Source organism: Phocoena sinus, chromosome 3 (assembly GCF_008692025.1).
Source record: "Phocoena sinus isolate mPhoSin1 chromosome 3, mPhoSin1.pri, whole genome shotgun sequence".
Classification (NCBI taxonomy): domain Eukaryota; kingdom Metazoa; phylum Chordata; class Mammalia; order Artiodactyla; family Phocoenidae; genus Phocoena; species Phocoena sinus.
Window position 1 is genome coordinate 49,348,513 of NC_045765.1, and position 14,573 is coordinate 49,363,085.

The window sequence follows — 14,573 nt, forward strand, 5'->3', positions numbered from 1 at the left end:
TGTTCGTCTGTTTTTTGTTTTTGTTTTGTTTCTTTGGCTACTGTGCCTGGCTTGTGGGATTCCCCGACCAGGGATCGAACCCAGGCACTTGGTAGAGAACGCGCAGAGTCCTAACCACTGGACTGCCAGGGAAATCCTAGAAAAGCAGATTCTTGAACCTCACCCCCAAATTGCTGAATCAGAAGCTCTGGGGATGGGGCCTAGGAACCTGTCTTAATGTGTTCTCAGTGTGATTCATATGCCTGCTAATGTTTGAGAAGAACTGCTTGGAGGGTGCACTGCTCTAAAAGGAGAGCATGAGGAAAGATAGTGAGATATGTGGTGAACTGATGTACACAGGTTCCATTTATACTTGCTTTGGTCACATGCCTGCTTACTTATTTCCAAAGTACTTCCAGCCATGCATGACATCAGTTCATTCTACATTCCTGTAGGACACATTAGTGACATTATTCCTTGTAATACTTGAATGAAGTAAGGGTAAGTCATTTGCCTAAAGCCTTGGCACAGTAAATCAACAGCAATGGCAGGATCTAAACTTTGCAGTCTCTATGAGTGTGTCATTCTTTGTTACCACCTTTGAACACATTTGTAGTCTAGCAACTACCTTTCAAAATCAGCCTTCAATTATGATGTAACTTCTTTGACAGAAATGAGCATTAATCAAAATTTTGAAAGATTTGAGGGCCTTCAGAGGCCCAGTTTACTATGCTAAGTTTTAATATAGTCAGTGGTAGCAGTATCCTAAATTTCAATAGTACATCATAGTTTTTCACAGCATTTTCCTATCATTATCTTAGGTTTTCCTCAGGACAGTCCTGTATGAGGCACAGCACAGTTATTTTACAGATGAGGAAATGAAGGCTCAGAGTGATTGTGACTCCTTGGGTCAAGCCATAAGTGAGGGCCCAAGCTAGGTTTTGAATGCACATCATCTGACCCCTTGTCCAGTGTATGTCTGTGATGACTGCTCTGTAGGATTGATGTTGGTTGTATCTTCTAACTCCCATTTTGGCAAACCCTATTTTGGCTGATTAATCCAAGTCACTTCATTTTTTTTTTCCTGCTGTTGTTCCCTCTCAAGGGAGCTCTTAGCAAATCTTACTTAGTACAGTCTGGGCCTCCTCGATTGGTTTTGGTCTGGTGTGGGGTGGGATGGTGGTCTTCAAGTCATTTTTACACATTAGGCTTCCATGTGGTCAGCACACCACTGGCAGTCTCTTCATTGGAAGAAAGAATTATTCTAACAATGCAGGAACCCCTCTTAGAAATTTGAATCAGATCTCTCACATAGACTAGTAGGTGTAATCCAAGCGTTTCTTTCTCCCTTGAATTTTTGTTTTATTTTGTTTAGGGTGTTGGACCTCAGGAATATACTTTAATCAAGTTGAAAGTGCTTGAGCCATACCCATCCAAGTTAAGGTAGGTTTGCTACCTACCTTAATAGGTAGAAGAATTGTTGCTTCATCTTTTTGAAATATCAGATAGTTGTGATGGAATCCATAATGTTTTTTGCATAAATGTATATTTTTTCTTCTTAGTGGCTTGAAAGGGAAAAATATCTTCTTGGTAGCTGCTACTCTCAGACCTGAGACCATGTTTGGACAGACAAACTGTTGGGTTTGCCCTCATATGAAGTACATTGGATTTGAGACAGTGAATGGAGATATATTCATCTGCACCCAAAGAGCCGCAAGGAATATGTCATACCAGGGCTTTACCAAGGACAACGGAGTGGTGCCTGTTGTTAAAGAGTTAATGGGAGAGGTAAGTTGGGTAGCAGGCTTTATTTTAGTGCATGAATTTAGAGGAAAATGTCAAAAATGAAGCTTGAGAAAACATTTTAAAAAACCTTTTAATTGAGGTATACGTTACAGTCAAATGTGTTAAGTCATATATGTGTATATTTTTGGTGTGTTTTCAAATGTGTATACAGTCATGTAAGCACCACCCAAATCAAGGTATAGAACAGTTCCAGCACTGCAGAAGGTGCTGTCATGTCCATTTCATGTCACTGCTCAGCCTGCTCCTGCAGAGGTGACCACTGCCATGACTTCAGTCACCAAAGATTAGTTGCTCTTCTTGAACTTTACACAGTGGAATTGTATAGTCTGTACTTTTTTGTGTTTAGCTTCTTTGGCTAAAAGAAGCTAAACACAAAAAAGTACAGAGTATACTTTTTCCATGTTGTGTGTAGGAGTAGTTTTTTTTTTTTTTTTTATTGCTGTGGCGTATTCATTGTGTGACCATATCAGTAAAATAGTATTTTTGAATCTTACATTGCAACTCAGTAACTATCTGGTTGAAAAATACAGACAGTCCTCCCCGAGAGATTTAATAGCTGTGGTAGACACTATATTACTTTTTTAATATGATTACCTGCATTCCTGGAGTGGAATTGCAGCTGCTTTTTTTCTGAAAAGGAAGTCTTGGTTGACCTTAACTAAATCTAGATGGTTACATAGCTCTTATCCTTAGAGTTTATTTACTTATCGGTATTTTTGAGTGTGTTTTATTCCCTTTGGTAAATGCTGATCGTTGGTATCTTAATAAATAATCTTTAAAAGAAAAGGATGAGTAGAATACCATCTCAATTCTCCTTTTGAATTGGAGAGTTTATTTCTTACTTATTTTGTAAACTTATTTTTTGACTAGATTACTAAATATTCATAAGACTCAAAATTCAAGATGAAAAGAGGGAATTCCCTGGCAGTCCAGTGGTTAGGACTCCATGGTTTCACTGACGAGGGCACAGGTTCAATCCCTGGTTGGGAAACTAAGATCCCGCAAGCTATGCAGAGCAGCCAAAAAAAAAAAAAAAAAGACAAAAAGCTACACAAAATAGTCCCAGTCACTCAATTCTCCCTTCCATAGGCAGTCAGTAAAATCACTGTCTTGTGTATCCTTCCAGAAGTATTTCATGTGTATACAAACAAATATGTATATATATATACTTTTGCCCTCTTTTTTACACACAAATGGCAATGTATTTTATCACATTGTCTGTGTTTTACTTTCTTTTTTACTTAACTATAACTTGGTAATTATTTTATCAGTAGGTAAACATCTTTCTTGTTCTCTCTTTTCTTTTGGGTTGTGCCATGCAGCTTAAGGGATCTTAGTTCCTTGACCAGGAGTTGAACCTGGGCCCTTGGCATGAAAGCACAGAGTCCTAACCACTGGACCTCCAAGGAATTCCCTTTGTTCTTATTTTTTACTGTTACACAGCATTCTGTTGTTTGGCCGTGCCACAAATTGTTTAATGATTCTCTATAATGGGTAGTTGAATTGTTTCTTCTGTTATAAGCAGTGCTGTTACATCTTATTAGTTCCTGATGTTAGAGTTCTGTCTGAGAAGTTTTTAGGAACAGTATTAATGACACCATTTTTTTCCTGTTCTTAAATGCAACTTTTTTCCATGTTAATTTGAACAGATTCTGGAATGAGGAAAATGGGTGGTATAAATTTAAAAATAGCTTTCAACCTTTAAGGCTATTATGATATTTAGCCTTTATCCTATATGACTGTAAATTCCGTAAGCAGCTTATGTATATGAATAAAGTGGAAGGGTGGGAACTATATGGAACTATATGGAATTCCTTAGGTAAACAAGCAGCTGCAAGCTGTTTGTGTGTTTTGTTTTGTTTCTTTGGCTGTGCCGAGCGGCATGTGGGATCTTAGTTCCCTGACCAGGGATTGAACCTGAGCTCCCTGCATTGGAAGCATGGAGTCTTAACCACTGGACTGCTGGGGAAGCCCCGCAAGCTGTTTGTTGATATATGAGAATATGGGTCCAATATTATCCGACCTTCTGATTTTTTCTTTTAAGATACATCTTTTTAGTTCAGTTTGTCTTCCTAATTATCATTTAAAATAGAGATACAGTATTCTATCTTGTTGATGTTTCATATTTTATTAAGTGATTTTTTTATCATTTAAAGTTTTAGTTGTTTCCAGGTTTTGCTAACGTAGTTAACACAGCATTGGGGAGATTCTCAAAGAAAAAATAATTCTTTTTCCTGTGAGGTAAATTCCTAGGATTGGATTGCTGGGTCCAAGTTGGATTCCTATATTGTTTTCCTCAAGCAATGTATAAGTGTACTAATTTCCTCACAACCTTGCAGTATTTGGGTATTATAATTATTTTCAATTATTTTTAGTCTAGTAGGTATAAAAGAATGAGTGTTGTTGATTATTAGCTTCTCAGGGCTTAAAATGTTAACATTGTTTTAAATTTTAATGATTAGAATAAGTTACTTCTGTTTTATGCTGATCTTTTTCTTACATAGGATATTCTTGGTGCGTCACTTTCTGCGCCTTTAACATCCTATAAGGTGATCTATGTTCTCCCAATGCTCACCATCAAGGAGGATAAAGGTAAAGAGTTTATTTCTTTCTAGAAATTCTTTGCAAAACACATTCTTGTTATATTAGTTAATTCTACAGTTTCTTTTATAGGTACTGGTGTGGTCACAAGTGTTCCTTCTGACTCCCCTGATGATTTTGCTGCCTTCAGAGACTTGAAGAAAAAGCAAGTGAGTATCTGTGTTTCATGTTCCTATTTCCTCTTCATCATCTCATTGGTTAGGTACCACTGAACTAATTATTGGATTAGGCTAAAAAGCTATGCATGTATCTTTGAGATGCTACCTTTAACCTGTTTCTTGATATTTATATGTTTTTCTATGATTTGAATTTTAAATATCAATGTAAAATTTATAGAATCTTTTTTTTTTTTTTTGGCTGTGCTGTGTGGCATGTGGGATCTTAGTTCCCTGACCAAGGATGGAACCCATGCCCCGCTGCAGTGTAAGCGTGGAGTCTTAACCACTGGACCGCCAGGGAAGTCCCCATAGAATCTTTAAGACTTATTTTTTTAGAGCAGTTTTAGGTTCATAATAAAAATCGAGAGGAAGGTACAGAGATTTCCCATATACCCCCTGCTTCAATGCCTGCATAGCTTCCCCCATTATTAGTATCACTCACCAGAGTGATACATTTTTTTTTTTTTTACTGAAGATGAACCTACATTGACACATCATAATCACCCAAAGTCCATAGTTTACCTTAGGGTTCACTCTTGGTGTTGTACATTCTGTGGATTTGGACGAATATATAATGACATGTGTCCATCATTATAATACACAGGATTTTCACTGCCTTAAAAATCCTCTGTGCTCGGGCTTCCCTGGTGGCGCAGTGGTTGAGAGTCCGCCTGCTGATGCAGGGGTCATGGGTTCGTGCCCCGGTCTGGGAAGATCCCACATGCTGTGGAGCGGCTAGGCCCGTGAGCCATGGCCACTGAGCCTGCACGTCCGGAGCCTGTGCTCCACAACGGGAGAGGCCACAACAGTGAGAGGCCTGCGTACTGCAAAAAAAAAAAAAAAAAAAAAAAATCCTCTGTGCTCTTTTTGTTCGTCTCTCCTCCCTCCCACCCCTGGCAACCACTGATCCTTCCCTCCCTTCCTTCCTTCCTTCCTTCCTTCCTTCCTTCCTTCCTTCCTTCCTTCCTTCCTTCCTTCCTTCCTTCCTTCCTTCCTCCCTTCCTCCCTTCCTCCCTTCCTCCCTTCCTCCCTTCCTCCCTTCCTCCCTTCCTCCCTCCCTTCCTCCCTCCCTTCCCTCCCTCCCTCCCTCCCTCCCTCCGGGTCTTAGTTAGGACACGTGTGATCTTCGTTGCAGCATGTGGGATCTAGTTCCCTGACCAGGGATCAAACCCTGGCCCCCTGCGTTGGGAGTGTGGAGTCTTAACCACTGGACCACCAGGGAAGTCCCCACTGATCTTTTTTTTTTTTTTTGCGATACGCGGGCCTCTCACCATTGAGGCCTCTCCCGTTGCAGAGCACAGGCTCCGGACGCACAGGCTCAGTGGCCATGGCTCACGGGCCCAGCCACTCTGCGGCACGTGAGATCCTTCCGGACTGAGGCACGAACCCGTGTCCCCTGCATTGGCAGGCGGACTCTCAACCACTGTGCCACCAGGGAAGCCCCCCACTGATCTTTTTAATTGTCACCATAGTTTTACCTTTCCATAAAGTCATATAGTTGGAATCATACAGTATGTAGCCTTCTTAGATTTTCTTTCAATTAGCAATATGTATTTAAGGTTTCTCATGTCTTTTCATAGCTTGATAGCATATTTCTTTTTAGCACTAATAATATTCTGTTGTCTGGATGTACATTTATTCATTCCTCTGATGAAGAACATCTTGGTTGCTAACAAGTGTTGGCAGTTATGAGTAAAGCTGCTGTAAACATCCGTGTGCAGGATATTGTATAGAGAACTCTTTTGTGTAAATACCAAGGAGTGCGATTGCTGTATCATATGGTAAAAGTATGTGTAATTTTGTAAGAAACCACCAAACTGTCTTCCAAAGTGGCTGTACCATTTTGCATTCTTACCAGCAATGTATGAGAGTTCCTGTTGCTCCACATCCTTGTCAGCATTTGGTATTGTCAGTTTTCCAGATTTTGGCCATTGTAATTGGTGTGTAGTCATATCTCATTGTTTTTATTTTGCATTTTCTTGATGGCAGATGTTGTGGAGTGTTTTTTCATATGCTTGTTTGCCATCTGTGTATCTTTGGTGAGATTTGTCTGTTAAGGTCTTTGGCTTATTTATTTCAAATGAGTTGTTTTAATTACAGGTGGTACAGAATTCAGGATAGAACCAAGACTTAACACATTTTGACAGGCTTCTGGGCTGGGTTTATGCAGGTCTCATAGCTAAGGTAGAAATGGCTGAGAAGAACTAAAGACAAGATGAGCCACTGTATGATTTTTTTTTTAACAAAAGTTTATTCTTAAATGTACAATAGGTTCCAAGACAACACTTCATTCTAGCTATAAGTGGCAACAGATACTATGGCAGGGAGTCCATATGTTTAAACAGGAATGGAATTAGGATCATCATTGCCTCAAACACAAGGAACAGCTTACTTTTTGCCAGATTTTTTAATAACACCTGTGGCCAGGGGGCCTTTCCCTGTGGCCTTCGCTTTTAGCTCCTTGAGTTTCTTCTGCTCCTCCTTCTGTTTCTGCTTGAATGCCTTATCCTCCTTGTCTATCTCCTTGGCTTGCTTCTTGGCGTGCTTCAGGGGCTTCTCCTCACCACCTTCAGGGCCCAACATGGTGCCTGCCACCCCTTCCCCAGAGCCTGCTCCCGGAAGCCTTATTTTTTAAATCAGGTTGTTTGTTTTCTTATTGTTGAGTTTTAAGAGTTCTTTGTATATTTAAGAGTCCTTTATCAGATGTGTTTTTTGAAAATATTTTTCCTCAGTGTGTGGTTTGTCTTTCAATTTTCTTGATGTTGTCTTTTGCAGAGAAGAACTTTTTAATTGTAATGAAGTCCACCTTATCAATGATTTCTTTCATAGATTATGTCTTTGGTGTTGTATCTAAAAAGGCATCATCATATGTGTGGACATTTAGGTTTTTTCCTTTGTTATCTTCTAGGAGTTTTATAGTTTTGTGTTTTACATCTAGGTCCATGATCTGTTTTGAGTTAATTTTTGTGTTGAGTGTCAGGTCTTTGTCTAAATTCATTTTTTTGCTTGTGGATGTCTAGTTCCAGTAACATTTTTTGAAGAGACTGTCTTTGCTCCATTGTATTGCCTTTGCTCCTTTGTCAAAGATCAGTTGACTTTATTTATGAGGGTCTCTTTCTGGGCTCTCTGTTATGGTCCATTGATCTATCTGTCTGTTCTTTTGCCAGCACCACACTATCTTGGTTATTATAACTTTACTATAAGTAAGTCTTGAAGTCACACAGTGTCAGTCTTCTAACTTTATTCGTCTTTTATATTGAGTTGGCTATCCTGGGGCTTATTCCTCTCCACGTAAACTTTGGAATCAGTTTGTTGATATCCATAAAGTAACTGGCTAGAATTTTGATTGAGAGTGTACTGAATCTGTTGGTTAAGTTGAAAAGAACTGACATCTTGACAACATTATGTCTTCTAATCCTTGAACATGGAATATCTCTCCATTTATTCAGTTCTTCTTTGATGCTGTTCATCAGAGTTTTGTAGTTTTCCTCATATCTTACATTTACATTGTTAGTTTTGTACCTAAGTGCAGTTGAACAACACAGGTTTGAACTGTGCAGGTCCATTTATAAGTCTTTTTTCAATAAATATGTACTACAGTACCAGGTGATCTGTTGTTGATTGAATTTGCAGATGTGGAACCACGGATACAGTGGTCTGACTGTAAAGATATATGCAGATTTTTGACTGCTTGGGGTAGCTGGCACCACTAACCCCCATGTTGTTGAAGGGGCAACTGTATTTAATTTTGGGGGTTACTAATGTAAATGGTATTGTGTTTTTAATTTCAAGTTCCACTTGTTAATTGTTGGTATATAGGAACACCATTGAATTTTGTGTTTTAGCCGTGTATCCTGCAACCTTTCTATAATTGCCTGTTAGTTCTAGGACTTTTTTTTGTTGATTCTTTTGGATTTTCTACATAGATGATCATGCTATCTGCAAACAGTGACAGTTTTGTCTTCCTTCGCAGTCTGTATACCTTTTCTTTTCTTGCCTTACTTAATTACCAAGAGCATTCAGTATGATGTTGAAAAGGAGTAGTGAGAGGGGATATGTATTGTGTCTGATCTTAGTGGGAAAGCTTTGAATTTTTTGAAAATCATCAAGTATGTTTTTAGCTGTAGGTTGATTTATTTTTTGTTTGTTTGTTTTTTTCTTTGGCCACGCTGCGTGGCTTGTGGGATCTTAGTTCCCCGACCAGGGATTGAACCCTGCCCCCTGGCATTGAAAGCGCGGAGTCCTAACCATTGGACTGCCAGGGAATTCCCTAGCTGTAGGTTTTTTATACATAGTCTTTACCAAGTTGAGAAAATCTGCTTCTATTCTAGTTTACTGAGAGTTTTTATCTTGAATAGGTATTGGATTTGGCCAAATACTTTTTTTCATCTGTTGATACGATTGTGTGATTATTCTTTTTTAACCTGCTGATGTGATGGATTTCGTAAAACTTAGAAAAAAGGTTTGAGAAAAATTTTCTGATATTCACATTTTCATTGCAACCTGGAATATGAACCTCATTTTAAGTGGTGTGTGTGTGTGTGTGTGTGTGTGTGTGTGTGTGTGTGCATTTTTGCTTTTGGCTGTACAGTTTCATCATTTAAGTCATTCACTCTAACTTAAACTGTTTAGTTTTTTAAAATCATATGTCCTTTCTTGAGATATTTTGTAAAATTAAAAAATTGTTCTCTGTGGAGGGAAGAACAAAAATAGTTTTAAAATGTTTGGAGGGTGCTTCTCTTAATGATTATACAGTAAGTCCCCTACATATGAACCTTCAGGTTGTGAACTTTGAAAGCTGCGAATGTGCATCTGGTTCCAGCAAGGAACCAGAACCTGTGCCATCCATGTTAGGCATGAGTGAACTTGCAGCTTGCCTTCCGTGTCCTGTTGCTGATGATCCTTCAGCTCTACCATCTCCCACCTCCTGTCCCTCCTCCAGTCAGTAACTCTTCTTGCCTGTTCACTTGATGCCAGCCCCTGTATGCCAGCTGTTGTACAGTACTATTGTAATATACTTTTCAAGGTACTGTACTGTAAGATTAAAAATATTTTCTTTATTTTTTGTGTTTGTTCGTCTTGTATGTATTTGTGTGAAAAGTATTATAAACCTGTTACAGTACAGTACTATATAGCTGATTGTGTTAGTTGGGTACCTAGGGTAACTTTGTTGGACTTACGAGCAAATTGGACTTATGAACAAATTGGACTTATGAATGTGCTCTGGGAACGGAACTCGTTCGTATGTAGGGGACTTATTGCACCAGTGAACTATTGATCATTAATATTAACTTCCAATTTTTTTGTAGGCTTTACGAGCAAAATATGGAATTAGAGATGACATGGTCTTGCCATTTGAGCCTGTGAGTACATAGATGATTCAGAATATTAATATCCATTTCTTTATTAGAGAACAAAGAGCAGCTAGCACTTTACTTGTCACAGAATTACATAATTGGTAGAGTATGAAATAAGAGGGAGTTTAAGAGTTGGTTTGCTTTAACATGATACCTGCTGTGGTGGATAAGAGCAAAAGAAAAACCAGCAATAGGCATTTTCTTAGCACCTGGCACCTGTAATTCTGAAACAAACAAATAGCCTTTTAGCATTACCAATTTTATAGTAGCTTATTTTCTAGTGTAGCCAATTTCCAGGCTTCTAAAGACAAAATTTTGCCATATTACTCATGAATCTTTATGTTTTCATATTAGTATCTGCAGAAGAAAAAAAAAATTAAATTACTGGTGAATAATTTTCATGAAGAATCCAGAAGACTTAATATAAACCAGAAATAAGACCATCCATAAATTTAGTTGTTTACAGCGTTTTGCTAGTTTCAGCATTATTTAGTTAATTATGTGCCAGTGTGGGGTTGAGAGCTGGGGAAGTTGTGTGTGTAGTGAGGGAGGGACAGTGCGGGGGTTGGTGCAGAGAATTCGGGGGGTTCCTATGGAGAGTAGGAAGACACATTCACATCTGGATGTTAGTCCCTAATGTGTGACACTGCCCTAGTGATATATAAGATCTGAAGTTACTTCATTGGACGGTAGAGGCAAAAGGACTATGCCTTTAGGGCTGTTTTTGTGTTTATTCAATGTGAATAAGTTCTGACATTGCTCTTTTTTGCAGGTGCCAGTCATTGAAATTCCAGGTTTTGGACAGCTTTCTGCTGTAACCATGTGTGATGAGTTGAAAGTTCAGAGCCAGAATGACCGAGAAAAACTTGCAGAAGCAAAGGAGAAATTATACCTAAGAGGCTTTTATGATGGTGTAAGTAATAATTTTGTTATCATTTTTATTTGATTTACTTACTCCATGCTCTGTGATTTTCTTGTTAGTGGTTTAGAAAAAAACTATAGAAAAATTCAATATTGTTTCAGCTCTATCCTGTTTTGAGAAGGGATTACTATAAGATTGTATTCTTCTATTTCCAAATTTATTTTTTTAATCTATTTTGGTCCAATAGTATTTACGGAAATTCCATTTTTGTGCCCTCTAATCTCTGAGTGAATTTCTTGAGAAGATAAAGTTAGTTCATATTATTTTACAATAAATTCCAAAAGTTTATTGGATGGACCATACCTGGTCCCTTCTTTTGCTCTCTTAATTGTGGAGTTCATATTTTAAATAAGCAGTTTCATTCAGTTCATTAATTTACTTGTTAATGCCTATTCCATGCCATGTTAGCACAACAGACAAGTTGTGAACCTCTCTTTTCTCCTCAATTGTGCATGTTAACATGGCTTACATTTCCATGGAAAGAAGATGAGGCTAGAGAAAGTAAAAACTCAGTCAAGTTGCTAGTGACTTGAGGTTGAAATGAAGATTTTTAAGGCTGTAAGTGAGAATGTTCTTTATTTTTACCTTTACTTTCATTTCTCTGGATAACCAAGAATTGGTTATATGTCCTTTTTAAAAGTAACGTACACGTTTTGGATGACAGTAAAAGCCAACACTTGTAGAGCATTTATATATTAACTTACTTATATCTCAAAATAACCTTGTGAAGTGGCACTTATTCCCAATTTATAGGTGAGGAAATTGAGGCACTAAGAGATTAAGTAATTTACCTAAGATCAGCCAGATAGTCAGGCAGAGGCAGAACTGGGACTCAAACTAGGCATCTTGGCTCTAAGATTTGTGCTTTTAACCCCTGTGCCATAATGATCTATAACTATAATTTCATAATGATGAATTAAGTAGATATGAAGCATCTTGGTACGTTAGAGAACTGGGGCAGAAAAAAGAACATGTGTCTTTTCCACTTAAGATAGAAACTATTAAGAATGCCCTGGTGGTCCAGTGGTTAGGACTCTGCACTCTCATTGCTGAGGGCCCAATGGCAAAAAAAAAAAAAAAAAAAAGTATTTGAGAGAGTCAACAGGAGTCAGATAGATGGAGGTCAGAGTAATAGCTGGAAGGGGATTGTGGCTTTGCTCTGTGACAGCAATGGGCAAGTCATTACTTTGCCCTAGAATTAAGTCTCCCCGCTACATAAAAGGCAGAGTTGAAAAACAGTAGGCCTTCCTCTAAGAGCCAAGTTTATCACATGGGCAAGCAAAGGAGAATGCTTGCTGGCAACAGGCGGAGTTGTAAAGAGAAGCCTAAGTGGGGCTGAGCTGCATTTGCTCAGTTCCTTCTCCTAAAGCCTTCAGGAATGATGTGAGTTAGGGTAGAGGAATTCTCTTCACATGGAAACCTGAGAAGTGGGAAGGAAGTGAGCATTTCTTTCTAATCGTGTTCATAGTACTTATCCTAGTTATACTGAAAGAAAAACAAGTGTGTTGTAAATATTAGCTGTCCAAGCTGTGCCAAAATAAAAATTTATGGTTCTAAATGTGATAAATTTCACACTAAAAATATTTTGGTTGTGTGTGCAAGTAAATTTAGTTAGGGAAAGTTCTAGGGGGGCCACCCAAAGCAAATTTTAATTGTATGTGCTTTTTCCCTACTTCTCATCCTTTTAGGTAATGTTGGTGGATGGATTTAAGGGACAGAAGGTCCAAGATGTAAAGAAGACTATTAAAAACAAGATGATTGACACTGTATGTAATAGGCTATCCTCTGAAGGCTGTGTTAGGAGAAGAGCTTTCAGTTAATAGACTTTACAGTGTTACTTAGCAGTGAGTTCTGTAGTAGAACCTGGAGCTATATTAAAGATATAATTTTATTTATATATAAAACTGGAGACCTATTTAGCAATTCATTTAACTTGAACATCCCACCTGTAACGTTCTAAAGTTGGCATGTACAAATCACGCACAGAGAATTTTAGTGATGCTTCCTGGCAGTAACTATTCGAGGTACTGGTAGTTGATAGTTCTTTATGTAGTACTTTATACTTTAATCCTTTTTCCCCTCTTCATTTTTGTTGTAACTTTTTTCTGTTGAGTTACTTAACTTTTGAAATTGAATTTTTATCTTTGACAGTTGTGTATACCCATAATACAGAGAGACAATGATCTGTAAGTCTTATTAAAATAAAAAAAGCAGCAATTTCCTCTCCATCCTTCCACATTCTCTTAAATTTCTCTTCCTTGGACAGGCTTACTTGCATCTCTTTTAGTTATTTCTTTTAGTATTGACCTCTGCCTCTCTTATAGATCTCTAATCTAAATACTTGTAGTGTAATTTAAAAATTTTTCAATTTTAGCCATCAGCCATAGACTTCCTACTGTGGAAGATCAAGATTTAACTCTTCTCTAACCTGTGGCTTCCTCTCTAACCTCGCATTTGTATACACTTCTCCACCCCCCATCTTCCTAGTATAGGTATGTTATAATTTATGTTAGAGCAGTAGTCAGTGTGTACATTTTTGAGACATGGCTGATCCATAATGTAGTATACAATGAGAACTTCTCTTCCCTAGCTTTTGGTTTTCCCTAGAGTTAATAACTGCCCTTTTCCCCCCCCACTTTTCTTACTTTTAAATACAGTTATCAATACTTCATCCCCAAACTCTGTCCCAACTGTTTATTTCTCCTCTCAGTACCTTCAAACACATGAGTATGCTGTTGTTTACATCTTAGAGAAAGTTCTCCTAGAGCCTTCTGGCGTGTTGTAATTATCCACACCGTTTGCTTACTGTAGGTGTGCACAGATGTCATCTGGGATGTTCCTCCACCATTACTTAGGATTTCCTTTGCTTCTTTTGCGTTGGATCTGTTGTTTCCTTGCTCCCATGGCTTCTTCTTTCTTATTTACTTTCTTGTTTTGGTGATGCTCTGCCTCTAGTAGTGTTCCTGAAAAACAGTGCCTGGAAGGTAAATTTTTGTGACCTTCCATGTCTGAAGTATCTTTATTCTGTCCTCATACTTGAATGCCTGGGTGTAGGATTCTGGGTTGGAAATAATTTTCCCTTAAAAATTTGAAGGCCATTACCCATGGTGTTCTGGTTCAGTGATGCTGTTGAGAAGTCCAAAACCATTCTGGTAATAATGGATCTTTTATAAGTGACCTGTGTCTCCACTGTTCCCTGCACTGCCCCCCACCATGCCAAAGCTTATAGAATCTTCTCTTTTCTTCCAGTATTTTGAAATTTCATGAAGATTTATTTTGGTGTAGGTCAGTTTTCATTCATTCTTCTGGCTGTATGCTGGGCTCCTTCCATCTGGAAACTTATGTTCTCCAATTTTGGGAAAATTTCTTGACTTTTTTGTTTAATTATTTTATCCCTTTCCATTCTTTATTTTTGCTCTCTGAATTCTTATTATTCAGATATTGGATCTCTTAGACTCTGAAAGTTCTTTTGCTCTTCTATCTGGGTGAGTCCCTCACCTTTTTCTTCCTATGAGTTTTTGTTCGTTCGTTTACTGTTTTTTTTTTTTTTTTGCGGTACGCGGGCCTCTCACTGTTGTGGCCTCTCCCATTGCGGAGCACAGGCTCTGGACGCGCAGGCTCAGGGGCCATGGCTCACGGGCCCAGCCACTCCGCGGCATGTGGGATCTTCCTGGACCGGGGCACAAACCCGTGTCCCCTGCATTGACAGGCGGACTCTCAGCCACTGTGCCACCAGGGAAGCCCTTCTGT

At 38.5% G+C, this 14,573-nt stretch overlaps 2 protein-coding genes across 8 annotated transcripts in view; one reads left to right on the forward strand and one right to left on the reverse strand.

Moving 5' to 3' along the window:
• The window catches only part of LARS1 (leucyl-tRNA synthetase 1), a 67,146-nt gene that overhangs the window by 19,941 nt on the left and 32,632 nt on the right, over positions 1-14,573 (forward strand). For all 7 annotated transcript variants that reach the window (XR_004349086.1, XR_004349087.1, XR_004349088.1 and 4 more), the window contains 7 exons: positions 1,355-1,422; positions 1,542-1,767; positions 4,290-4,377; positions 4,459-4,535; positions 9,854-9,907; positions 10,674-10,814; positions 12,512-12,589. Coding sequence is in view for 4 of the 7 variants with exons in the window: in XM_032625835.1 (XP_032481726.1) it covers positions 1,355-1,422; positions 1,542-1,767; positions 4,290-4,377; positions 4,459-4,535; positions 9,854-9,907; positions 10,674-10,814; positions 12,512-12,589 (732 nt within the window). In the remaining 3 variants the exon portion in view is untranslated. The remainder of the gene's footprint in view (positions 1-1,354; positions 1,423-1,541; positions 1,768-4,289; positions 4,378-4,458; positions 4,536-9,853; positions 9,908-10,673; positions 10,815-12,511; positions 12,590-14,573) is intronic.
• LOC116750761 (translation machinery-associated protein 7-like) lies at positions 6,787-7,161 on the reverse strand. The gene has a single exon (XM_032625837.1). It carries the CDS (start codon positions 7,125-7,127, stop codon positions 6,933-6,935), a length of 195 nt encoding a protein of 64 aa, XP_032481728.1. The 5' UTR covers positions 7,128-7,161; the 3' UTR covers positions 6,787-6,932.

What these genes read in the sequence shown, in the direction of transcription:
- LOC116750761 (XM_032625837.1), bottom strand. Translation starts at nt 7,127, where the DNA reads ATGTTGGGCCCTGAAGGTGGTGAGGAGAAGCCCCTGAAGCACGCCAAG.